General features: G+C 40.9%; 1 protein-coding gene across 1 annotated transcript in view; it reads right to left on the reverse strand.

The window, feature by feature from the left end:
• Positions 1-14577: 14577 nt before the first annotated feature.
• Positions 14578-27513, reverse strand: part of LOC136492757 (protein ILITYHIA-like) — a 35801-nt gene continuing 22865 nt past the window's right edge. The window contains 40 exon segments of the mRNA XM_066488765.1: positions 14578-14861; positions 14953-15037; positions 15220-15352; positions 15440-15607; positions 15691-15885; positions 16566-16748; positions 16840-16936; positions 17011-17169; positions 17909-18021; positions 18147-18218; positions 18376-18498; positions 18576-18713; positions 18820-18930; positions 19052-19166; positions 19249-19308; positions 19414-19520; positions 19607-19658; positions 19730-19836; positions 21903-22016; positions 22097-22219; positions 22357-22527; positions 22613-22715; positions 22789-22867; positions 22934-23003; positions 23094-23204; positions 23293-23466; positions 23600-23791; positions 23917-24027; positions 24110-24166; positions 24258-24380; positions 24813-24960; positions 25034-25111; positions 25344-25516; positions 25648-25764; positions 25837-25917; positions 26003-26125; positions 26213-26389; positions 26810-26974; positions 27115-27255; positions 27340-27441. Of these exon segments, the coding sequence (XP_066344862.1) occupies positions 14822-14861; positions 14953-15037; positions 15220-15352; positions 15440-15607; positions 15691-15885; positions 16566-16748; positions 16840-16936; positions 17011-17169; positions 17909-18021; positions 18147-18218; positions 18376-18498; positions 18576-18713; positions 18820-18930; positions 19052-19166; positions 19249-19308; positions 19414-19520; positions 19607-19658; positions 19730-19836; positions 21903-22016; positions 22097-22219; positions 22357-22527; positions 22613-22715; positions 22789-22867; positions 22934-23003; positions 23094-23204; positions 23293-23466; positions 23600-23791; positions 23917-24027; positions 24110-24166; positions 24258-24380; positions 24813-24960; positions 25034-25111; positions 25344-25516; positions 25648-25764; positions 25837-25917; positions 26003-26125; positions 26213-26389; positions 26810-26974; positions 27115-27255; positions 27340-27441 (4791 nt within the window). The 3' untranslated portion in view covers positions 14578-14821.

The raw sequence follows: 27513 nt of genomic DNA on the forward strand, positions 1-27513 counted from the left end.
TTGTTATTTTAAGTTCATCTAGTGGAGCTCTTTAGAGTAGCAAAATTGAGAGCTCTTAGTGAGTAGTAACATTGCAAGTTGTGTGTCTAGTAATCATTGCAGCTAGAATTATTGGATAGGTGTCTTGCAACCCTTGTAGAGCTAGAGTAAGTTTGCATTTCGCTATTTGTCATACTAATCAAATTGCTCTAGTTGATTTGTAGATTTTTAAATAGGCTATTCACCCCCCTCTAGCCATATTAGGACCTTTCAAGTGGTATCGGAGCCGTGGTCATCGTTTGATTGAAGGCTTAACAACCTCGGTGTCAAATTATGGCTCAAGTTGTGTTCAACCATGTGGGGGGCAAACCACCGTTCTTTGATGGCACATGCTATGATTATTGGAAGAGAAAGATAAGGATATATCTTGGTTCAATCAATGATTAAGTATGGGAGGTGACCGAGAATGACTATGCTATCATTGATCCCGATGACCCCACCAACCAAGATAAGACCAACAAGCAATGTAATACAATGACTCTTAACACTATATACAATGCCATTGATTCCAATGTGTTTGAGAAAATCAAGGATTGTGAAAGAGCAAATGAGGTGTGGAGGAGATTGGAGAAAACATATGAGGGCACACCGGTGGTGAAGAGTGCTAAGTTGTACATTCTCAAGGATAAGTTGACAAGCTTCAAGATGAAGGAAGATGAGAGCATTCTAGAAATATTTCATCGGTTGCAAGTGATTGTAAATGACTTGAAGGCCTTAGGAAAGAAGATCAAGTATGATGATGTCTCTCATTAGTTCTTGACGTGCTTATCTCCAAGATTTGAGATGTTGAGATTGCTTATCATAAGAGGAGGATTGAAGGAGATTATCTCTAACCAAATACTAGGTGATGTCATGACCCAAGAGACATACCGTGTGGAAAGGGAGGGGGATGACAAGGATGACAAGAAGGAAGAAGAAGACAAGAAGAAGAAAAGTATAGCATTCAAGGCTAGCTCATCATCATCCAAGAACAAGGGCAAGTCCAAGAAAGAATCAAGTGATGATGATCTTAGTGATATTGATGATGAAGTTATGGCCCTCTTTGTATGTAAGATGGGAAAATTCATGATGAAGAAGGGCTATGGTGCAAGAAAGAGAAGAGATCACACCAATAGCAAAGAATATGTGAGAAGATGCTACAATTACAAGAGTCCCGATCATGTTGTAGCAAATTAGTTCCTATAATAGTGACAATGATGAGGATGAGAAGAAGAAGCATAAGAAGGGTAAGAAAGAAAAGAAGAAGAAGAAAGAGAAGAGATTGACCTTCCAAAGAAGAAGAAGGGTGGAGGCTATGTGGTCACTTAGGACAGTGATGGCTCTTCGGATAGTGATGACTCTAGTGATGATGGCAAGAATTCTATCAAGAAAGCACTAGCAAGTATCGTCATCAACAACAAGCCCTCCATCTTCGATACTCCTTCGACATGCCTCATGGCAAAACCTACCAAGGTAAAATATAATATGAGTGATGATGAATGAATGTGAAAGTGATGCTTATAGGAGTGATGATGATGAGGAGGAAGTACTTTAAGGAGGAGCTCATGGACATGTGTGAGTAAGTGTATACTTGCTTTGAGATAAAGAGACAGGAGTGCAAGGACTTGAACAAGAAAGTCAAATTTCTTAAGCAATCCCTTGATAAGCTCAATGCCACTCATGAGAGACTAATGGAAGCCCATGAGAAGCTTGGCAAAGCTCACTCTAAGCTTGAGAAAGCTCACTCCTCTCTCATCGAGCAAGTCAAAGAGGAAGCCAAGAAGGAGTAAGTGATTGTATCATGTGATGTGGGACTAACATGTGATCTTATTGATGAATCTTTTTATAAGCCCATTATAGTTGCTCCCACTAACACTTCATGTAGCACTACTAGTTCTACTTCACCTTTGAGTGATGGTCTCACTTGTGATGCCTCACTAATGGTGGAAAATGAGACTCTCAAGAAGAAGATGAATGAGCTCACTCGTGTCTTAGGCAATGCCTATGGTGGAGATTCCCGCTTGCTAAAGTGCTTAGGTAGCCAAAGGTTTTCTCTCAACAAAGAGGGATTAGGTTATACCCCCAAGAAAGATAAGGCGACCTTTGTCACTCCCAAAGTTAGCTTTGTGAAGGGCAATGGCCGGTTTTACAATAGATGCAAGCAAGTTGGGCATATAGAGCAATATTGCAAGACTAACAAGAACAAGCTACCTAATGTATCCTTAATTAAATTTGATTCTTGTTACATCTTGTTAAGGGTGGCAATGGTGTGAAGGCTAAATTCATTGGTACACCACTTGTGGGCCCAAAGAAGAAGGCCATTTGGGTACCAAAGACTTTGGTAACTAACCTTCAAAGACCCAAGCAAGTTTGGGTACCTAAAAAGAATTGATCTTCTTTTATAGGTCAATTATAAAGCCGGAGGAAAGCATTGGGTGCTTGATAGTGAGTGCACATGACACATGATCGGTGATCCAAGAATGTTCAATTCAATCAATGAAAACAAGAGCAATGTGATTGATATTATCATATTTGGTGACAGTGGCAAAGGCAAGGTCAAAAGGCTTGGTAAGATTGCAATATCCAATGACTTGAGCATTTCCAATGTGCTACTAGTAGAGAGCTTGAACTTCAACATTTTGTCGGTAGCTCAATTGTGTGATCTTGGTTTTAAGTGCATATTTAGTGTGGATGATGTAGAGATTATAAGTGTAGATGGCTCTAACTTGATATTCAAAGAATTTAGATATGAAAATCTATACTTGGTTGATTTCAATGCTAGAGAAGCGCAATTGACAATATGTTTGATCACTAAGTCTAGTATGGGTTGGTTATGACATAGAAGGCTTGGTCATGTTGGAATGAAACAATTGAACAAGTTGATTAAGCATGACTTAGTTAGAGGCCTGAAAGATGTCACATTTGAGAAGGATAAGCTATGTAGTGCATGTTAAGCCAGAAAACAAGTTGGTAACACACATCCTAAGAAGAGCATGATGAGCACATCTAAGGCATTTGAGTTGATGCACATGGACTTGTTTGGACCAACCACATACACAAGCATTGGTGAAAACAAATATGAATTTATGATTGTGGATGATTTCACTAGATACACATGGGTATTCTTTCTTGTTGACAAGAGTGATGTGTTTGCAACATTCAAATCATTTGTCAAGGGCATTCACAATAAGTTTGAAACAATCATAAAGAAAGTTAGAAGTGACAATGGTAGTGAATTCAAGAATACTAGAATTGATGAGTTATGTGATGAATTTAAAATTAGACATCAATTCTCGACCAAGTACACTCCTCAATCAAATGGCTTAGTTGAAAGGAAGAATAGAACTTTGATTGACATGGCAAGATCAATGTTGAGTGAGTACAATGTGAGTCATTCATTTTGGGCCAAAGCAATCAACATGGCTTGCTATTATAGCAACCGACTCTATTGTCACTCCATGATGGAGAAGATACCTTATGAGCTATTGAATGGAAGAAAGCCCAACATAGCATACTTTCGGGTTTTTGGTTGTAAATGCTATATATTGAAGAAAAACACTAGATTGAGCAAGTTTGAAAAGAAATATGATGAATGTTTCTTGCTTGGTTACTCCACTACTAGCAAGGCTTATAGAGTTTAGAATTTGGCTAGTGGTACTCTTGAGGAGGTTCATGATGTGGAGTTTGATAAAACAAATGGTTCCCAAGAGGAAAATGAGAATCTAGATGATGTAAGAGGCACTCAATTGGTCAATGCAATGAAGAACATGGACATTGGTGATATAAGGCCTAGAGAGGTGATTGATATTGAAGATGACAAGAATCAAGTGCTCTCTAACTCAAATGTGCAAGCTAGTAGTTCTCATGATCAAGTTCAAGCAAGAACTAGTGATGACAAAGTACAAGATCAAGAACAAGTGATTAGTTCATCATCTCAACCAAGTAATCAATTAAATGCAAGCAATCAAGTGTAAGTATTTCAACCAACCAATGTTGCAAGAGATCATTCATTGGACACTATCATTGGTGATATTTTAAGAGGTGTGCAAACTAGATCAAGATTGGCTTTATTTTATGAGCATTTCTCATTTGTGTCATCTATTGAACCTAAGAAGATAGATGAAGCTTTAAAGGATATTGATTGGGTCAATGCTATGCATGAAGAGCTAAACAACTTCACAAGAAACCAAGTATGGGAGTTAATTGAGAGGCCTAAGGATCATAATGTGATTGGAACCAGGTGGGTCTTTTAGAACAAGCAAGATCAAGATGGGATAGTAATAAGGAACAAAGCAAGATTAGTGGCTCAAGGTTACACTCAAGTTGAAGGTCTTGACTTTGGAGAAATATATGCTCCGGTTGCAAGATTAGAAGCAATTAGGATCTTGTTAGCCTATGCTTGTACCCACAACATCAAGTTATACCAAATAGATGTGAAGAGTGCATTTCTAAATGGGTACATCAATGAACTTGTGTATGTTGAACAACCTCCTAGTTTTGAATATGAGAAAAAACCCAACCATGTTTACAAATTGAGAAAGGCTTTGTATGGATTAAAACAAGCACCTAGAGCATGGTATGAGAGATTGAGAGATTTCCTACTCTCTAAGGGATTCAAGATGGGAAAGGTTGACACCACTCTCTTCACCAAGAAGCTTAGAAATGACTTATTTGTAATCCAAATTTATGTTGATGATATCATTTTTTGGGTCAACAAATCAAGATTTTTATGAGAAGTTTGGCAAGATGATGGCAAGTGAGTTTGAGATGTCTATGATTGGAGAGCTTAGCTACTTCCTTGGTCTTCAAATCAAGCAAATGAAGAATGGCATGTTTGTGAGTCAAGACAAGTATATCAAGGACATGCTCAAGAAGTTTGGAATGGATGATAGTAAAGCTATTAGTACACCAATGGGGACAAGTGGAATCTTAGATAATGATGCTAGTGGCAACATGGTGGATCAAAAGATGTATCGGTCTATGATTGGAAGCCTACTTTATGTGACCGCATCAAGGCCAGATGTGATGTTTAGTATATGCATGTGTGCTAGATTCCAAGCATCACCAAGAGAAAGTCATTCGAAAGCAACAAAGAGAATATTGAGGTACTTGAAGCATACACAAAATGTTAGATTGTGGTATCCCAAAGGAGCAAGATTTGAGTTGATTAGATATTCGGACTTCGATTATGCAGGATGCAAAGTTGAGAGAAAGAGCACATCGGGCACATGTCAACTATTGAGAAGATCACTTGTGTCTTGGTCATCAAAGAAGTAAAATAGTATAGCACTTTCAACCGCCGAAGTGGAGTACATTTCGGCCGATAGTTGTTGTGCTCAATTACTTTGGATGAAGGCTACTTTGAGTGACTTTAGAATTAAATTCAAGCAAGTGTCATTGCTATGTGACAATGAGAGTGTCGTAAAGCTCACTAACAACCTGGTTCAACATTCAAGAACAAAGCATATTGATGTCCGCCATCATTTCATAATAGATTATCAACAAAAAGGTGACATTTGTATTGAGAGTGTGGGCACTGAAGATTAACTTGCCGATATCTTCACCAAGCCACTTGATGAAAAGAGGTTTTGTAAGCTAAGGAATGAATTGAACATACTTGACTTCTCCAATATGTGTTGATGCACCCCCCCATTATATGACATGCCTCTCCTTCGAGCAAAGCAAGGTAAAGTTGATTGACATGTCATCTATCCATTACTAAGGACTTGTTTAGTGCATCTAGTCATTCGTATCATGTCCTAGGCTCATTCATTAAAATTAAATGAATTTGATGCTTGTATGGTACCACTATTGCTTGTATGCTTGAAATGATCTAGTGGTAGCATATCACATATTTGTGGGCTTATAAACCTAGTGTTTGATCTAGAAAATAAGCTACAACTGTTTAACTCAATATGGTACAAGATAACCCTTATTTGGAGGTGTGAAGAAGCTTGTCCTTGATCAAACCGAGTTAAATATCTTTTGCAAGTAATCTAGATTGAACCAAATTAGGAAAATGATCCTTATTTCACATGGTTTTACCCCAACCTATCTATAATTTAAGCTCACCTTTTGTGTTAATTATTAACAAAGGGGGAGAAATTCACAAAGATAGTAAGATAGAAGGAGCAAACAAATGAAATGAAATGACATTGACATTGTAAGGGGATCATGACATTATAAGTAGGGAGAACAAGCTCATAAACTTGTATGTTGCCTTTAAATGTGCATTTCATATATTTGCTTGCATGGCACAAGTTCTAAATTTCATAGTGACCGGACGCTGGTGGTGCAGTGACCGGACGCTGGGTTCAGAGTCCGATTAGTGACATCAGTAAGCACATAGTCTTGGTCTTGTGACCGGACGCTGGCGTGTAAACTGACCAGACGCTCATGGTTTAAATCTAGTCAGTGCTGACGTACGCTGACGTGAGGCACATAGAGAAAATGTCGAGTGACCAGACGCTGGGTGAGTTCGGTCGAGCATGACCGAACGTGTTCGGTCGTGAAATTTCGCGTTTAGAACCTTACTGGAAATGACCAGATGCTGGGGTCCTACGTCCGGTCACTTTCTAACTGACGCGTCCGGTCATCACTTGACCGTTGAGATCGGGCGATTGGCGTTTGAAGTCGATTACACGTGGCAAGCATTAAGCGACCGGACACTAGGGTTCTACGTCCGGTCGATCTGACCAGAGCGTCCGGTCACCCCATGTTATGCCCAGTAAAGGGATACAACAACTCTATTTCATAGGGGCTTCTATTTAAGCCTCATGGCTGGCTCAAGCTCACTCTCTTAGCTATTTGCATTGACATAGCAACCTTGTGAGCTTAGCCAAAGCCCTCCCACTCATCTCCATCATTGTTTCATCATCATTGTGAGATTAGGAGAGAATCCAAGCGCATTGTTTGAGTGATTGCATTTAGTGGCACTTGGCATTCATGTTTCGCTGCGGAATTCACTTGTTACTCTTGGTGGTTGCCGCCACCTAGACGGCTTGGAGCAGCGAGGATCATTGAGCAGAGGTTGGTGACTGTCTCCGGCTCTGATCATGATGATTGTGAGGGGTCTTGTGCCTTCCTCGGTGGAGAGCCGAAAGGTAACTCTAGTGAATTGCTCATGTCATTGAGTTACCTCACTTGTGGGTAGGTTCTTGTGGTGTTCAATTGTCTGGACGAGGTTCATGTAACACCTCTTAGCCGTCGAACCACCAAGTGTTGGTCGACACAACGGGGACTAGCGTGCTGGTAAGCACGTGAACCTCAGGAGAAAAATTGGTTGTCTCTTGCCCTTTAGTATTCTCCCGGTGATTGATTTAGTATTCATCTTGTGATTGGTTCACTCCTCTATACAGCGGTATAATCACTCTACTCACTCATTTATATTCTTGCAAACTAGTTGTGGCAAGCTCTTTAGTGTAATTAGAATTGAGAGCTTGCTTTGTTATTTTAAGTTCATCTAGTGGAGCTCTTTAGAGTAGCAAAATTGAGAGCTTTTAGTGAGTAGTAACATTATAAGTTGTGTGCCTAGTAATCATTGCATCTAGAATTGTTGGATAGGTGGCTTGCAACCCTTGTAGAGCTAGAGTAAGTTTGCATTTCACTATTTGTTATACTAATCAAATTGCTCTAGTTGATTTATAGATTTTTAAATAGGCTATTCACCCCCCCTCTAGCCATATTAGGACCTTTCAAGTTTGCTTGCTAAAATGGAGACCATGTGCAAACATTGTGATGAGCTAACCAATAAAGTTGCTAATCTTGAAGCCATTGGTACAACCCCCACCAAGGCATCTAAAAAGAAAAGTTCTATCTTTAACATTCCTAAAAAGGATGCCTCTACTTCTTGCAATGATTTATATTTAAACTCACCCTTGTGCAACCAAGTTTATGTTGAGAAAGTTGTTGTAGATACATACACACAAGAGGTTGCAATGGAGAATGAGCAACTCAAGCAAGAAGTGGCTCGCCTCACCAAGGACTTGACACAAGTGAAAGGCAAGGCAGAGCAAGCCTAACTTTATCAAGATAACACCATCAAGGGAGTGAAGAAGCTTGATAAAGAACAAACCGTGGTTTGCTATGTGTGCCACAAGGAAGGCCACAAGTCCTATGAGTGCAAGGTGAAGAATGGGGGAGGAGCAAAGAAGAAAGAGAAAAAGCAAACAAGCAAGTTCTCCAACACCTACACCAACAAGGTGGATAAGAAGGCCTCCACACCATACTTGTTAAATAAGAAGAAAAATGACAAGGTGGTGGCCATCAAGGTGAACAAGCAAGCCAACAATGGGGTCAAACGCTTTTGGGTGCCAAAGGAAATCATTTCCAATATGAAGAGCACCAAGAAGGTTTGGATCCTGAAAGGAAAGTGAGAAGTTCGATGGACTTCAGAGAATTTGGAGACTTGGCAAAGTATGGATGCATTTCATAGGATACATCATGATGGATAAAATCATTGCCAAGTGGGTTAGTGAATACTAAGGACCCAGATTCCCCTTCCCATGTTAGGTAACTAAATTCAACTTTCTTCAAGTGTTACTAGATTTAATTTTCTAACTAGTGGCATCTTTAAGCATCTAGTTACTCTTCATGCCTAGGTTTGCATTTGCATGCTTATATCTTTTGTCATGCATATACTAGGTATATCTTATGTTAGACTTGCTCGGTTTCATTCTTATTCTTTGGAGCAATTCTGTATGGTTTAAATTTGTTTAGGAGCACGGCACATAGCTTGTCTTTCGATTGTTCGTCTAATATGTGCCAAAGTCTAGATTGTAGATAATTTCTCCTAAATATCGCCTTCAAAAATGACTCTCACATTTATGTGATGTCATCTTTCAAGTGGAATTTTTTATTCTAAAATCAATGTGCATGTTTTCTACAAGTATTTCATACTTGTGTGCACAAATTTAGGGGAATGTTACTCTACAAGTTGGATGCTTTGAGACTAACACCTTTTCAAGCTTATCATGTGTGTAGTAGTCTCATTGCAAGGAAAATGGAGTCCTCGGAGTTAAGCATCATACTTCAAATATCTATCACCTATTGCAAGTGGTAGAAATCAAATTCGTTTTCACATATGGTATTTCTATACCAATATCATCATGTTGATTTTATTTTGATATTTATATGCTTTCTCCATGCATTATATAGATTAAATTCCCTTGATCAAAAATTTTGTCAATTATGCATATGCTTTGCCTTCTACCATATGTCCATATGTATGCATATATTTAGAGAGAGCTTAGTATATATAATGTGAGAGTTTTTGTGACCTATTCCACTCTACATACAAAGGATCACAAAGTTTGACCCTCCGTTGTGCTAATGTCTTCCTTTTCGGTGTTTGATTCCAAAGGGGAGAATTTAGAGGACCAAAAGCAAGCATTAATTTGTAGGACCAAAAGCTAGATCATAATAATTTACAAGTGGTAATAGTCTTGAAGTAATAATGGTTCGAGAAAGGAAGGATAGTGGATTATGGATTAGCCTATGTAATGGGAAGAATTTATAGGAAGCAAGGCTTATATCCATAATGCCACCTGGGGGCATTTGCAAGGGCAAGATAAGTTTTTATGTAGTATCTTTTAGTCTTATAAGTAGTATCTTTTAGCATCATATAACCTTGCCCCTTACATTGCATCCTAGCAAGTAGATAGTTTTTAAATTCCAATTTTTTATTATTTGCTTACTTTGGTTGTGTTGTCATCAATCATCAAAAAGGGAAAGATTGTAAAAAAATGAATCCTAGGCCTATTTACTTTGGATTTTAATGTTTGATGACCAACACAACCAAATTGGACTAATGAATTTGCAAGTGATTGTTTTGTAGTTCAATAGGGTGCAAGACGTGACTTGGACGAAGGCGACGTGATGATCCAATGATCAACACCATAAGCAAGACCTTAGAAGCATAAGAGAAGACCCAAGATATCAAGTAAAGTCCAAGCACGAAGATAGAAACCAAGCCGGACGCAAGATCACAAAGAAACGAGCTCACAGAGGTGATCGAACGCTGGCAGAAAGCGACCGGATGCTCCAATCAAGAGGCTCGACAATAGCAGGCGTGATCGGACGCTAGCGATAAATTGACTGGACGTAGGACTGTAGCATCCAATCAAGTACAAAAAGGTTCTAGAGCGGTGAAATTGCGACCGGACATGTTCGGTGGCATGTGACTGGACGCTGACAGCGTCCGATCAGTTGATCACGGCTCTAACAGTCAGGACGACCGGACGCGTCCGGTTAGGACGTGATCAGCGTCCGGTCAGTAGCAGAAAAGCAGGATTTCGTCCCCAACGGCTACTTTCTCAGTGGGGCTTATAAATAGACCCCCCAACCAGCCATTTGAAGTGTATAGAGCCGAGGAAACATATCAAGGGTGTTGATACATCATTTTAGTGATATCCACTTGCATAGTGCTTAGTGATTCATTAGGTGATTAGCGTAGGTGCTTTGCGAAGTGTTTAGGTTGATTAGACCACCGCTTATGCGCTTGCTCTAGGTTTAGACCTAGTGTTTAGTGAGGTTTGCATATCTCTTACCACTCGGTGCTTGCGCACACCATTGTTGTACATCGGAGGGGCTTGTAGTCTTGCGAGATCACACCAACCACGGTTGTGGTGTGGCCGCCACCGTGTACCAGAGGGAACAAGGCCCGCGGCGTTTTGGCCGGAAGCTTGATAGTGAAGATGGCGGGGAGCATCCGGGAGAGGTTTGCCGGAAGGCACGTCGGAGACCCACTTGCGCGTGGGGAAGGCCTAAGGCTATCCACGGAGTTACCCGACCGGGAGCTTGGCCCTTGCGAGGGGCTCCAACGAAGACTAGGGGGAAGTTTGCGTGCTTCTCGATACCTCGGTAAAAATACCGGAGTCATCGACGGGAGTTTGTATATCTCCACCTTGCTCTTTAGCTTCCGTATTTATATTGATTGTATTACTCCTTTTGTGGTAGAGATAGCAACACACTAGGAAAATCGTAGTTGCACATTTAGATAGTTTATCTTTTACATATGTTTTGCTAAGGTTAGAAAAAGTGGCCATAGTTTAGAGTTAGAATTTTAAGTTGTCTAATTCACCCCGACCCCTCTTAGGCGTCACGGTCCTCTACACTCTTCTCTCTGCGCTGCCACGTCAGCTAGACCGGACGCACCCCATCAGCGTCCGGTCGAAAATCGACGTCAGCGTCTTTCACTGCTTCCACTGACCGGACGCTCCGGTCTAGTTGAAGCCAACGTCCGGTGCACTCTGTGAAAACCTATCTTCTCTGTACAGGACGCCGGTGGCACCGTCAAATTGTCCGCACTCTACGGGCGGACACTCCACCGATGAAGTTTCTTACCCTTGCTCCCAGGTGCTAACCACCAAGTGTATCATCTTGTGCACATGTGCTAGCATATTTTCACAAAATATTTTTAAGGGTGTTAGCATTATACTAGATCCTAAATGCATATGCAATGAGCTAGAGCATCTAGTGGCACTTTGATAACCGCATTTCGATACGAGTTTCACCCCTCTTAATAGTACGGCTATCGAACCTAAATGTGATCACACTCGCTAAGTGTCTTGGTCACCGAAACGAAAAGGCTCCTACCACTTATATCTTTGCCTTGAGCCTTTTGTTTTTCTTTTACTTTTTTTTTAAGTCCGAACATGTGATTATTATCATGGCATCACCATCATCGTGTTGGCCCCATTCGCTTCGCTGAAAAAATAAGCCAAAACACTGTTCCGACTGATTTGTTGTGAGAGAAAAATACTGTTTCGGCTGAAAAACAAGCTAAAAAGTACGGATTATAAGAGAAGCGAATAGGGCCGTTATGATCTTCATTTGTTTTACCACTTGGAATGTGCCACCTATCTCATAATCACTTTGATAAACTAGGTTAGAACTTAGGGTTTCATCAATTTACCAAAATCAAACTAGAGCTTTCATCTATTCTATGTGTTTTTATCGATAGATGGAGGGAGATCCGAGCTAGAGAACAGAGAAGAGGTCCAAGTATGACCTTGTTCGCTTCGCTGAAAAGTCATGGCTGAAAGTACTATTTGCTGATTTATCGTGAGAGAAAAACACTGTTCCTTCGCTGAAACAGTACGGCTCATAAGACAAGCGAACATGGCCTATGTGCATGATCCTATGGACAGGAGGGGCATTGTGGTTCAGGAGTTAGCTGGTGACAGTGATGAGCCTAGTGAAAGCCCTATGTTTGGTTTTGGTAATTGAGACAATCAGGGTGAACTAACCATCTACTCTAGTGTTGTGATTGAGATAAGTTGGTTCACGTCCAAGTTGAGCAAGAGATGGCAACCATGGTGGAGATGGTGATGGACACAATTGAAGATGATCAAGTGCTCAAATTTGGAAAAGAAGAAAGAGAAAAACAAAACCCTGTTGAGTTCAAGGCAAAGGTATAAATAGAGATTTTGTTTTACCGGTCAAAACGCAATAGAGTGCGTGATCGGATTTAGGATAGATGACTGTAATATTAAGAGGCGAGCTCTTATTGGACAATTCGATCATTTAATGCTACTAGGTGTTGGAATTCTTTGAATTGCATTTAGGTCTAGTGACACACTCGGAGAGCAAGCGCAAAAGTTTATGAAAAACACTTTTGGAAATGTTAACTTGCTCTAAATATGTTTGTGAAAATATTTGAGAGTTAGCACGATTGAAAGGTGGTGCTTGGAAGTTCACAACGGTGCTATTTCGTGTGCACCGGATGTTTCTAGGGGCGCACCGGTCACCACGCACCGAATACGGCTGGGATCCAGTGCGTTCACGTTCACTGCAGCCGAGCACCGAGCGATCTGGTGTGCATCGGATGTGTCACACCGGACGGGGCACTCAGAGAGGCTGTAAACTTTGTCTCCCGCGCGCACTAAGCACCTGTCACGTCCGGTGAGCACCGGATGTGTCTCACCGGATTGGGCACACAGAGAACATGTTTTCGGGGCACAAAACGCTAACACTCACCATACGTGTCCGGTGTAGTGTCCGATGGTAACATCGGATCTCTGACGGCGCCTAACGGTTAGATTTTCGAACATTGAAAAAGAGCCGTTGAGGGCACCTGACATATCCAGTGAGGGGTATCCGGTGCCTCCTCAGGTATCCGGTGCTCCCACAGCCAGCCCCACTTGGCGGTCTGAGTCATCTTCCTCGTCTCCGGCGACGGACGCGACGAGCGAGAGACTATGGTCCCGTTCGGCTTACCAAAAAACCAGTTTGTTCGACTTGTTTTTTCAGTCGAAACGATGTTTTTCTCTTACAACAATTCAGTCAGAACAACGTTTTTACAGACGATGCCGACACTGGAGCATGCGCACGGGGTGATCCGGCAGTATGGCCCCACGTTCTTCTTCCAGCCCAAGGAGGTCTACCTGCCGTCGTCCGTCTCCTGGTTCTTCAAGAACGGAGCCGCATTGTACAAGCGAGGGGGAGACACCGCGGGTGCGAGGAGATCGACGGCGAGGGGTCCAACCTCCCTGGCGGCGGTTGCAACGACGGGGAGTACTGGATCGACGTTCCCAGCGGCGAGCGGGGCCGCGCCGTGTGCCGCGGCAGCATCGACAGCGCGGAACTCTACGCGCACGTGAAGCCGGCCATGGGCGTCACGTGCACCGACGTGGCCATGTGGGTGTTCTGCCCGTTCAACGGCCCGGCGAGGCTCAAGAACTGGGCAAGGCCGGGCGGCACGTCGGGGACTGGGAGCACTTCATGTTCCGTCGCCTGGAACCTCACCGGTGAGCTCATGGGCGTGTACTACTCGCAGCACAGGGGCGAGCACTGGGTGGACACCTCCGCGCTGGAGTACGTCGACGGCGACCGGCCCGTGGTGTACTCGTCCAGAAACGGGCACGCGAGCTACGCGTACCGTGGCGTGTACCTGCAGGGCTCGGCAGCGGCGCTCAGGTCGGCATCTGCAACGACGCGCCCGGAGCTGTCTAGGTCGGTCCGTTCGCTTGGTTGAAAAAATAAACTAAAATATTGTTTTAGCTAATTTATTATGATAGAAAAATACTATTCTAATTAAAAAATAAGCTAAAAAATAGATTATAAAATAAACGAACGTGGCCTAATCGTGGACTCCAGCACCAGGTACCGCATCGTTGCGGCGTGGTATCTGAGGGCGCCGTGGTCGAGCCGCAGTGGCTCGGCTGCAGTTCAGTCGGGAGTGGGGTCCGACGGAGGAAGCGGATGGTTGGAACAATGCTCGACGATACGCAGACTGTTAGCTTGGTCGTAACGATCATAAATTTTCATTTAGAAAAGTATTTTTTTCTCATATCAAATCAGCCCATAGTAATAATCCACGATCAGTCAGCAATAATAATCCACGATCATATATGATCGTCCGAACAGGCTGATGATATATTGATATGTGATATATGTGTGGATTACATTGACGTGCTTTATCGTAAAAACTGAGAGCGGTGTCGTGCTCAAACTAACGAATGAGTCCTTGATTGCAATATGACTGTTGAGTCCTCGAAATTTGTCCATTCAAAATGAGGTGAATATAAGTCCCAGGTCCGAACTCTGGGAAAAACTGGGTAGAGAAAATTCTTTGATTGAATTACTTCAACACTATTTGTCGGTTTGCGTAAACGTTGTCGGTTTGCCGAACCAAAATGACAAATGCCGACGTGTCTTCCTCTGCCACTATTTGTTGTAAAAAAAAAGGATGTTCACAAAATGGGTCAGACAGAAAAATGACCCCACCTTCCACTATCAATGTAGCTAACTATATGCAAAGATCATAACAACTGAACCGATAAAAGATTGCTGTGAGTAGAGTTTATGTCCTCTTGTCATCATCACTGCTCTCACTGCCATCACTGAAGGGGGAAACAGGAACAGAAAATTGTAATTGTCGATCCAACTCGATGAAACATGACAGCATAGTGGTAACAAGCTTATTACACATACCTCTCCTCGTTAAGCTTTGCGATTTTCTTCACTTCCAAGCCAGTCATGCCTATGTACTTTTGCGCTGCTGTAATATTATCTGGCCCTGGAAATGGAGGCAGTAACGTTAAACAGTTCCTATCAGACAACCAAGTACGCAGTATCTATCAACTTCACAATAATCTTACCAAAAGTTCGCCATAAAGCTCATTACAAAGAAAACAGCGCTTGATAAGGAATGATACGATATAGTAGCAGTAGGAAACAAAGAACAAGAAATGGAAGTACCTTTAGTCAACTGGAAAACATGAAGGGCGCAGCGTTCCGCTGCTAGACGTACAGGCATGCTCGAGTCCTTCAAAGCATCAGCAATTGCCGGGCCCAATATGGATTGATGTGAAGCAAGAGCTGAATGATTTATCTACAAGAAGGAACCATTAAATTACCACCATGTCACCAAGAATAAAGGTACCACGTACGTTGAGATAAAGAGGCTCCAATGATAAACCTTTGCAGCAGCTTTGATACACGACAACGATCTTCTCCTAACTTCACTTGAATCATCACGCAAGGCCAAGACAAGCAACTGAACAAGTTGCAAGGTGCCGGTTTCTGACTGTAGCTCAAAACAAAGTATCCTTCCCAGAGTTCTTGTAGCAACTTCACGAACAGGGAACTTCACACAGCACAGACAAGAGTTACAAACACCACAACGATAATTACAAACAGACGAGGCACGCAACTTGATCCAATCAATACCTTGTCATCTTTAAGAGAATCTTTCAGAAGATCAACCAGAGATGGAAAGGATGCCAAATGACACAACTTTGATGGAGAATGCATTGATATTGACGAGAATGCTAACAAAGCACCATGTCTGGTACACCAGTCTGATGAGGAGCTCATGTTCAATAGGATTTGCACCAAATCTGAAATCTCTGTCTCCTCCATGTACTGTAAAGAAAGCATGGATATTACAGTCAATAAACACAACCAATTATAGTAAGAAGAGACTAAGAAATGTGTGAAAGAGTGGATCACCTCAGATCAAACAAAGGCAAGTTAATGCATTAATTACACTGGCCAACATGAAATTCCTTGAAAAAGATGCTCTTCTTTTTTATCAATTTTATGCCCAATTGTTGCAGACTGTCATGTATTATGCCAGTTTGTGTTAGTTCGCTGCATTACTCATCAGTCCTTGAATGAAGAAAGAACAATTGTTAATCTGATGACTGATGAGCAATGCAGCGAAATAAGTTGGACACAATTTTCAGACCACTTGCAAACCATATAGCCTGCGTATCTGTTCTTGAATGCATATTAGGGAAGCTAGCAGTTGCCACTCCAACATTTCCTCTTACTTCTTACTTCAATAAAAAACTCAAAAAAGAGAATCAATTATCTCATTGCAATTGGAGTTCTCATTTCACAATCATTTTGCTTCAGTACAGTGTATCAAGTTGCATACTCAGAAATATTGCCCTTTTCTTTGAGTTAGCAGAATGTAGTTCTTTTTGGTACATACAGCTCAAACACTAGTTAGACAAATACGCAACATGATTTCCGATATCATCAAGCTTTTTACATCCAGAATTGACAAGGGATACAAAAGATGCAAGATTTATCATTACCCGAGACAATGTGCCAATCACTTTTGCAGCACAACTGCGGACATCATCAGCTTCAGCCTGCAGCAGATCTTCAAGAAGAGCACATCCACGTGACCTTATTGCAGAGCTGACACTTTTACCGGCATGTTTGATAACACCTTTAAGCGCAGAAAGCACACTTTCTTTGACAGATTCATCTCCTGACTGGATAAAAGAAAAAAAATAATTACTTTTGAACTTGCATCATCATCATTTCTAACATATAACAAAAGAAGAGACAGAACATCTGCGCAACCTGCAACATGGACAGAAGATCGCTAACTAAAGGATCCACCCGTGTGCTAAGAGCACTAAGCTTTCCGAGAGCAGATGCAGCCCTCGTCCGGACAGACCTGCAATTCAAACATATTCACATGTGGAGGTAAAAGCATAACTGAAAAAGGACATAGAAAAACATAATACTGACCTATTGTTATCCTGTAGACATTTTACAAATGTAGTTTGAAGTTGTGGAAGGAAGGGCTTGAGTGCAATTCCACCTTTCATGATGATGATTGTCAGGGTTGATAGGATAGCTGACTTAACTTGCCATGGAAATCGATCGCCAAGGATGCGAATAAGAGGTCTACATACACATGAATACACACACAAAAAAAAAGATTAGAGCTACAATGCCGGCATGGCATAGACCCAAAAAATCATTCAACCTAGCATGTGAGCAAATACGAGGTCAGGCAATTTCACAGAATGTTTAGAGTGCTGTTTTATTCTCAGGGAAGCTTCAGCTTCTCAAAAAGATTAACTCTATTGAGGAAGCAGCTGGACCTTTTGGCTTCTAGTTGCTCAGAAGGTACAGAAGCCAACACAGCAAAAGCTACAGCTTAGCAGCGATAATGTCATAATACCGTTCAATTTGTAGTGTATAGATTGTCTCCTGATTTCCCCATGTATGAACATATGGTTTATAGCTTGTCCCACATATGATCCAAATCGAACAAATTGTGAAGCAGCAGATAGGTGGAGTAAAAGAAAATGAATATTTCAAAAACAAGAAATCATCAATAGGCAAACTACATAAAGCGCCAATAACTGAAATATAACCAACATAGTATATGGGTGAATTGACTAGGCTTATGAAATCTATAACTTCATTTTATGCCAACAAGAAGATTTTAGAGCCCAGCTTTAAAAGAATATAAAAATGCTAAGGAGCTGTTTGGCTGTCAGCTGGACATGTGGTGGGATGCCTCATGGTTGCAATGATGTTGGGCTGTCCTCAATCAAACAGCACAAATCCTCATATGTGAAACATTCAAAAGGGCAATCACAAAATTGAAGCAATTTCAAGAAGATAAAACCCAAACCCTGTAATTGGCACTACAACTTCCTTAAGGGTCTTCTCGCTTGTTATGTCAATTAACTCTCCTAGACCTTCAGCTGCCTGCTCTTTTGTTTCGGCCGACCCACTAATTAAACCCTGAAGTTCAACAGAAATGTGTCAGATGTCCTCATGCCTGAAATTAATCTTGTGCTGCACTTTATTACACTCGAAATTTAAATATGTGTACACCATTATATAAATGAAAATTCACAAACAAATACCTGCTGAAATATAGGAAGAAAAGGCTGCAGTGCTTTAGGAAGACATAAGCCAGGCACAAGAATAGGCACACCCTGAAAATGGAAACAGAAGTTTTAGTCTAGGACAGGAGCCACCTCAAAGATTTGAGCTTAAAAATTAGTGGCTACTTCTTTCCCTTCTTTTGAGCTAGGAAGTAACGCAACAACACATGCATAGCACAAATTTTAGTGGTTCAGTTCAAAGAAGAACCTTTCGCCTTCTGCGCTCTTTATCTCTGGCTGTAGAGACAGCATCGCGCACTAGTTTTATATGCATCGGGAGCTGTTCCTTTGGAACAGCTGCAACAACTCTTGAAAATGCTTCTAAAGCAGCCTGTTCATCATCATGTAAGTTGATTAAGTCTCAGAACTAGAGAAGTGGAACCATACTGCAGGGAAAGCAATACTCACTGATACAGTAGCCTTGTCTGTATCACTCAACAAAATTATTAGGGTTGACATCATATCAGAAGCCTCATCAGCCAAATATAATTTAGTGTTTTTAAAGAGGAAACCAATTAGATAGGCTGAACCCCGCCTCATTGATGCCTGCACACAAATAATACGTTAAGAAACGAACAAAAAAGGGTAAAAGCAAAGGCCCAATATTATTCAAATTCCTAAATTTTCTTAAAAAAATCTCATGCTAAACAACCTGACTGTCACTGATTCCTCTTAGAAGCTCAGGTATCAAAGTTTGCACTCCTTCCTCATCAATAACCAACAGAACAGTTTCGGCAGCTTTCCTGGCTGAGTTTTGTACATCCTACAGATGAGAGAGAGAGAAAATGTAGGAACAACAGAATCTACAGGTATTAGTAAGATGCCTAGATAGAAAATGCTGGTGTTTAGAATGCAAAAATGTTTCTGTTTAGCATGCATCTCACCACATCTTCATCATCCATAGCAAGAATCAATGCTGGGAGAACAGTTCCGATATGTGAATTCAAACCTGGCCCAGCAACCTCTGCTAGAGCACCTAATGCATGTGCATTGAATGAACTGAACCAATAAAGCAATTTGTCAATAAAACAGTGCTATCCGAATGTAAATAAAAAATATATAACATCAGTAGACAACTCACGAGAGGGGGGGCTGGACTAATTTGGGCAATATATGGGGCAAAACAGCTGCTGTTCTGACACTGTCGAATCACACCAAAAGGTCAATATTTGTGAGTTGTAGACTATAAGCCAGACATCTGATCTCACCAAATTAATGAGAACCACAAAAGAGAATAAAAGAAAACCTTAAAATCTGCTTTAGACCATCAAGGGCTGTTGCAGATGTATAGTCATCTTCCAAAGCCCGTAGCAATGTGGGGACAATCTCATCAATGGCTTGCAGTCCAGCACTCTATATAAGGTGAATAGGTTAAAAAGAAAAAAAAAGGCAAATCATCCGTAATATCAGAAATTCAGAATAGGTTTGAGTTCAAATACCTTGTACAGAGTACTAAACGCTAGCCCAGCAGATTCACGGACCTCTTGGGTGCTGTTATGATAGATATGGATAGATGAGAACATCTGATAAAAACGACAAAAAGGAACAGCAAGAAAGCATACCTGTCACATAGAGCAGTACGAATGGTAGGAATAAGTTCATCCATAAAACTTAATAGCTGGTGTTTTCCCGCACTGCCCATAACCTCACTCAAACCAATGCAAACTCCCTGAAAAGAAAGAGTATTAAAGTATGTTGACCATTTCAATGATTCCATATTGAACAAATAAATGTTCAGCTCAAAATAAATAAACCAAAACACAAAAGGTTCGGACGAGCAGAAATTTTTACAGGAAACAACAACACAACAACAACAACAACAAAGCCTTTAAGTCCCAAACAAGTTGGGGTAGGCTAGAGTTGAAACCCAGCAGAAGCAATCAAGGTTCAGGCACGTGAATAGCTGTTTTCCAAGTACTCCTATCTAAGGCTAAGTCTTTGGGTATATTCCATCCTTTCAAGTCACCTTTTATTGCCTCTACCCAAGTCAACTTCGGTCTTCCTCTGCCTCTCTTCACGTTACTATCCTAGCTTAGGATTCCACTACGCACCAGTGCCTCTAGGAGGTCTCCGTTGGACATGTCCAAACCATCTCAACCGGTGTTGGACAAGCTTTTCTTCAATTGGTGCTACCCCTAATCTATCACGTATATCATCGTTCCGAACTCGATCCCTTCTTGTATGACCGCAAATCCAACCGCAAATTTTTACAGGAAACGATATGAATATTTTTCAAGTCAATATCTACTTAAAAAAATGCTTGTAAACATCAGTGGAACTATTCCTGGGGCATTCAGAACAGACTGATCCAGCAAGCCCAAATAGGCTAGACATGAAACCAAGAAGAGACAACAATAAGTGATATAAAGAGTAAACTGTGCATTAGTTCCAATAGAAAAAAGGTAATCAATAGCCTAGGTCAAGGTTTGGGCACATGGATTGATTTTTAAGTTACTAATAATTTTAAAAATACTTTTGTGCATATACATTCCACTAAAAAAACACACCACATTCTATTCAGAAGTATACATAGAATGCTACTATGTTGTTGAGAAAAATGGTTAAATACTTAAATAATATTGGGCTCTTTCAGGCATCTTCTGTAGTGAGTAGTGATCATGAGCAGGTCAATGCAGTTGCAAATTCTAGTTATCCTCTACATTTACACATTTCTGGTGCCGCAAATGTGCTGGGACTGGTTCAAGAAATGGCTGCCTAATGGGACCAAAGTTCACACATTTGGGGTGGCACGTGGCAGCGATTTTCTGGGTTATATACTTATATGTAAAACATGGACTAAAGTTACTTTGGATGAAAATCCATTAAAACTCCTGATTATATGTTATGCCTGCCCTCTTATGCAACATTGGGCAGTTCTGCGAAAGGGCCTGTAGCTGAGTTGGTTAGGCAACTCCCTGTGAGAGAGAATTTTCAGGCTGGGGTTAAAAAAATCCCCTCGTTTGTCTCACGCCAAAGCATAGGTCTAAGGCCCAGCCCCGGTCGTGGTTGTTCTCACATGGGCTACGGTGCCGCTATGTGGGTGGGACAGGGGGTTCAGGGGTTTTCTCGACTTGCATGAGAAGGTCTTCTTTTTAATGCAATGCCCAGGGGTTCTCTTACCCCCGCAGGTCGAGTTTTTTTTAACATTGGGCAGTTATGTACTCAGGAAAGATGCAGGAGTGGTCATTGATGGTGTGAGCATCATGATGCAGGAAGTTTTTTCCCCTCGAACACGCAGGAGAGCTGTGCATCATCATTATATTAAGAAGAAAAAGTTATAAGAAACCCATATAACAGTTACACAAACCACACAGCCTAGACGTCAGAGCATGAAGAAGGGCACAAGACTTCAGATGTTTCTTGCTTGTCTGCTTGGAATAAAGCATCTTGTGACGTTTGGGCTTCTGTAGTTGTTGATGTTCAATTCTGAACTGAGGTGGTCTTGGTTGTAATAGATTACTTAGTTAAGTTCTGGTTCTGCCTCTTCCTAGGGGCAGCCCCAGTGCACGAAGCTCCCGCTTGCGCAGGGTCCGGGGAAGGGTCCGACCAAATCAGATTTGTTGCTGTTTGGGGGCAGGTTTGGATCTCCTAGCGTCTTGTTTGCTGGTCTGTCTCCTAGTCTAACTCTGTTATTTGCTGGGTGCTTATATTTCCGTTCATGTTAATGGATATGGGGGACAGCCTCTTTATAAAAGAAGATATCCTCCACAGACATATTTTATTAAGATAACTTACTTGTCTTCTGCTAGCACTTGGGTCTTTGAGTCCTTGTGACAGGATTGGAATAATCGAGGGCAAAACTCTTTCACCAAGCTTCCTTACAAGCTCACCAAGTGATCTTCCAGCAACCTGCAAAATGTCAATACAAAGCAAAATTAAAATGGTATAAAACCCTACAGATATCAAACAGCACATGAAATAGGTCAAACCTGACGCCTTTCTGAGGAAGATGATGCAAGAGATGAAATAAGTGTGTCCATAAGTACTGGCATTATCTCTTTCAGAGTTCTTGGAGTATTTGCTACAATTGTCTTCCAGACATGTAATGCAGCCTGAGATGAAGAGAAAATTAGAACAAGGGCCAGTAATGCCAAACAGTGGCAAACTGGCAAATTTTAAAAGCATAAAGAAAAGCAACATGATCCACTGATCTAAAAAGGATGAAGATGACTTAAAATAAAGCATATACCTGCCGGACAGTCAAGCTGACATCAGAACGAACCATATAAATGGCAGCAAGAACTTCATTGCGTTTCTCCCTTCCCAGTACTTCAATAATAGCACGCCCCTGAGCCTCTGTACTAGCACCTTCATCATCACTTCCACCCTCAAGGATTGCCTTCCCAGAAGTTCCAGCGACCTAAAGATAGAATTGTTACCAGATGATGCAACAAATAAAGTGAACCTAATACCTGAGTTCAGTTCTAAACAGATGAGATGTCGACCTTAAATAAGAGATCCCCAAGAAGTTCAACGGAACTTTGTCGGATACGCCAATTATCACTGAAGATCCCATCCTCGATAGCAGGAAGCAACAGAGGCAAGGACCTATTAAACAAAGAAAGAAACATATATCAATAAGCAGCAAAAAAAAGTGACTAATTCAAAGAGGAGAACATACGTAGTTGCATAATGCTCCACAAAGACATGACCAGCAGAAAGCGCAGCATCCCGAACAGATTCGTTCTCATCAGCAAGCCCTGAGAAGAGTAAATTATTAGAGAATCAATATGCCAAGTGCAGAGATATATATTGAAAAATCTTACCATCTAATATAGCAGGAAGAACAGCCTGCAGATAGTTCTGGAAAACACCACCCAATGATCTTGGCAAATACTATAAAATAGATTATAAGTTATTAGTAACACATTGCATTTTACAGGAATATAGTCATATCATAACACAGGAAAATTTGGGAGAACTTACCCGGAAAAGTGTAAGATGTCCATCACGAACAGAAGCCTTTTGATGGGAACAGTTTCGGATGATGTCAGGAAGAATATGGTCAAAATAATCTTGGCTAAGAGCAGCTAAAACCTGGAAATTGAATATAATCAAACATGGAAGAAATGTCAAACTACAAAAGAAAGGCACTCAAAGCAAGTAAATAAATGGAAAAACAAACCTCACTCAATCCCTGCGCAGCACCAGATCGTTCAACATTACTATTATCTGATTTCAGAGTATCTAATAACCATGGCACAAGATCTGGGAAGATTTCTTCACCCATTCCACTTATAAGAGACCCCAGAGCTCGAGCAGCTACTGCCCTGACTTCAGGTATAGGATCCACAAGAACCTGCAAGATACAGTCAAACACAGTATATAACGAACGAGGAAAACACACTCGAATCAACAAACGAACTACTATCAGCAGTTGCCCACTTCTGACTTCTGAGGTGTGGTGCAATAAGCATAGGCAGACGACTTACCTTCTTAACTTCTGGTAGGAGAAAACCAATGTATGGGATCATATCCTTTGGTTCTGTAACTAAAGAAGACATGTTTCCAACTATTTGAGCAGCTTTCTTCTTAGTCTCAACACCCCTCTCCCTCAGTCCTCTATGCACTATAGGCACAAGCAGTGCAAGCGATGGTGCGTCTATGGAGTTAATAAAAGTAGTCTGCCAAAAAAACATGAAGGTGTAAACCTAAACAATAATAACCAATCTTGAATTCTTGATTGGCAAAGTGATGCAAGCAATCGACAGCCGACAGTTAGGCTGAACACTATCTTAGGTCTTATTACCTGAAGAAGGATGTCAAGAGAGTGTTTAGTGTGGGCATTTGGATCCATCAGAGCTGACAGAAGAATAGGGACTAGTGCAGATATTTCTGGATTCTTTATGACACTTCCGACCTGAAAAATGAAAACAAAGCACAGTCCATTAGAGACAAGGAATAATAACATACAATTGCCATGGTAAACAAGTAAACATTACCTCCTGGAGAGCTGTCTGTCCAGCCGCTTGGACTTTAGGATGTGTGTCTGTTAGTACCTGGCAAAGATATTGCATATTTCATAAAACTTGATGTTAGGTTAGGATATATAAGAAGCTTATAAGCTCAAACAGAAATTGTGTCATATACCTCAGTTAACTTTGGAACAATCTTTGGAAGACACTGAGATAGCTGCTGAGGAGCGCAATATGCCATGGCACCAAGAAGTTGAACGCTGCTTTGCTTAGTACGCCATGCTTTATCTTCTAGACCCTGGGAAAACCGTGTTAATGATCTTCATCCAAATATGTGCTTCAAGGAAAACTTCGAATGTATCAGACAAGCTAAATAAATTCACTGTATGTCACTTTTTGAAAGTCAATGTGACTAGCATAATATTGTGTAAAGTATCTGAATACCTATTTTATCTTCATTTAAACAACATAAAGGTACGGACAGTACAAATGAAAATAAGTCAACAAATTTCCAGAATGTGTAGGGTTTTTTTTTTTAAAAAATGCAATAGATGGACCTCAAGATGCTCTGCTCTTTCAAGTTAATGGAAACAAACTAGTAGTTTCTGGTGCCAATGGCCTAAATATTCAGCGAAAGTTAAGAGGTTGTCAGATTTCAATATATAACCAGATAAACTGGCCACTTGTACTCCCCAGAACATTTGGATACAATAAATGTTACGATTTGTACCTTAAGAAGTGAAGGAAGGACAAGCTTCACACCAGGACCAGTGAGCTGAGACATCATTGCCCGAGCAGCACACTCAGCAGCTTCGCGCACTGCTAGGACTTGATCAGAGAAAGACACAAGTAGGAACGGAAGCATTTGAATGACATACCTACAAGAAAGCAAACATAATGAATCACGTGGAATCAGAGCAACAGTTTTAAGTGAAGAGGTGCCTCACTTACGGCTCAAATAGTTTGCCGAGCTTCTCACACAGGCACTCAAATCCAAGTAAAGCTCCTTCACGAGATTTTGCAGACATTCTGCACACAAATGGGAAAATTCAGCACTATGATGTTTGGCAATCAGAAAATTCCCATTCAATACTCTAGATAAATTGTATTCAAATGCCTAGAGAATAACAAGACATGAAAATTGAATACAAAGGCTGCAGCACATAATTTAGTGAAAAATTATGACAGGAGAATGCATACTAATTTTATTTACAAAGTCCCTATATATAGCACTAGTGGATAAGGTAACAAAGTAGACAACCTGTCTTCCAAATTTTGCTGCAATGTTGCAGCAATGCCATATTTTTTCAAGGAAGAAATTCCAAATCCTTTAACCACACCAGCAAGGCCAAAGGCTGCACCACGTCGCTCACCATACTTTTCACATTTCATCATCCGATCCAAGAGCATAGAAACAAGAGCTTGACCCTCTTCCTGGTTATATAGAGAATAGATCATTTTAATCAAATAAATCGGAAAAAGGAAAGCATTAAAAAATTGGGTAACAAATGGATACAAAGTCATCAATGCAAACCCAAAATCCAATGATACAAAACAAAACGCACCTGTTTGGATACCATAAGTGGGGACAAACAATCTGAGACAGCACGTTGAACTGCCTCTGATGGGGTGTTAAGGACATCTAACAACTTCTCAATAACACTGTGAACTTTGGGATCATCCTGTTACAAATGCTATATTTAGCACTGTGAATGTATCTTGTAAATAAAAGATAGTTCAGTATCCATCTACACCTTTGATAGATGTTTGGCCAGAGCACCAGTGAAAATAACAACACCTTCCCTCACGAGATCATATGTTTCCTCGTCTGATGCCTGTTATATGTTAGTAAAGTTATTAATAGGAACATAGTATATTGAATTATATTAGTACAATTATTAATAGGAAAGTAGTACTTGCCCTTTTATTCAAGTAGCTCTCAAAAATAGGAAATAGCAAAGGAACATTTTCCTTTCCATGCTTGTCAATAATAAGGATGCCAGCATTAATCATTCTACCACGAACATCGACATTTGGATCAGCCTGCTAGTTCACCATGAGAAGCATTAAAAGTTAAATGTAAGTGGCACTGCAATGTTAAGATCCACAGAAACAAAGCAAACTACTTACCAGGGCACGTGAGATGAGAAATGTCATGACAACAGGAAGATCTTTAGAGGCCAAAACATCAGCGATAGAGTGGAGTGCTAATGCAATACCCTGTCTTCCAAGCCAGTGTGCATCTCCAAATTCAACACCAGGGCCAAGATCACGAACGTACAGAGAGAAAAGGGTAGAAAGTGCATCCTGAAATAATATGACACCCGCAATAAAAAAAAATTACTCCAAGTTGGCAAGACATTCTCTGATCAAGGTGGTTCTATTCAAGTTTGATTCGAATGTGAAATTAAAGATACAGTAGAAACACAAGACTGTACCCAAATACACGGCATTATATCTTCCAGCCTTTCAATGGATGTCATTCTATGATTTTGTGATGTACTATTACCTCTTTGTCCCTATATGCCATCTTAGTTCAGTGGTCCATGTCCAGTTCAAATGTCCTTACGTAGAGTAAAACAACATCCCATCCCAATAGTAATAACTAAACTAATGCAGTCTTTAAATGTGCCTTGCATGCTCAGTCTTGCAAAATCCTTGAGCATCTATATAGTATCGGAAGGGGTGCAAATACAGAACAGGAAATTTGCATTGTAGGCTACTTACTTGCATTTTGTCTTGATTTTCATCCAATGACGCAGCCAGAGCCTCAGCAGATGCAGCACGAACATTATAATTTTTATGGGAAAGTGCATCGAAAATACCAGAGTAATCAGTGATGACATCAAAACCAAAGCGGTCCCATAACTCCTCTGCTAATTCAGCAACCACCTAGAGAAGGTACATGAGCCAAAGAGCAAGAAAATAAATATCATTTCTTGCTCTAGAAAGAAAAAAGTTCGACATATTTCACTAACGTAAAAAAAATTAATAGAGGAGTTCCAAGTCAAGTTCACAGGGATGTTACAAACCTTCTCCGGATCATGAGCAGCAATCCAGAGGCTTGTTGACACCTGCAAATCTCGTTGCACAGAGTGCACAGGAACACATTTTATAGCAGTTAAGCAGGCAAGCCTAACATGCACTTCTTTTGCATATACTCCAACAAGAGTCTGAAAAAAGGAAGAGGTAAGAATACATAGCACTAGATGAAAATAGGACAAAATAAGCTGAAGAACAGACTACAAAATAACAACCTGTGCTAACTCATGGCTTCTTAGACCTAAGCATAGCTCATTCAGCATAGGCCCAACCGAAGGATGATAGGCAGGAACAGTGCCTAGCACATGATAAAGAACCTAGGCACAGAAAAATTAAGATAGTAAATTCTAGGAGTCTGAGAATAAAACAAGGAACATCATTAAGTCTGA

The sequence above is a fragment of the Miscanthus floridulus genome, chromosome 11, assembly GCF_019320115.1.
Source record: "Miscanthus floridulus cultivar M001 chromosome 11, ASM1932011v1, whole genome shotgun sequence".
NCBI classification, from domain to species: Eukaryota; Viridiplantae; Streptophyta; class Magnoliopsida; order Poales; family Poaceae; genus Miscanthus; species Miscanthus floridulus.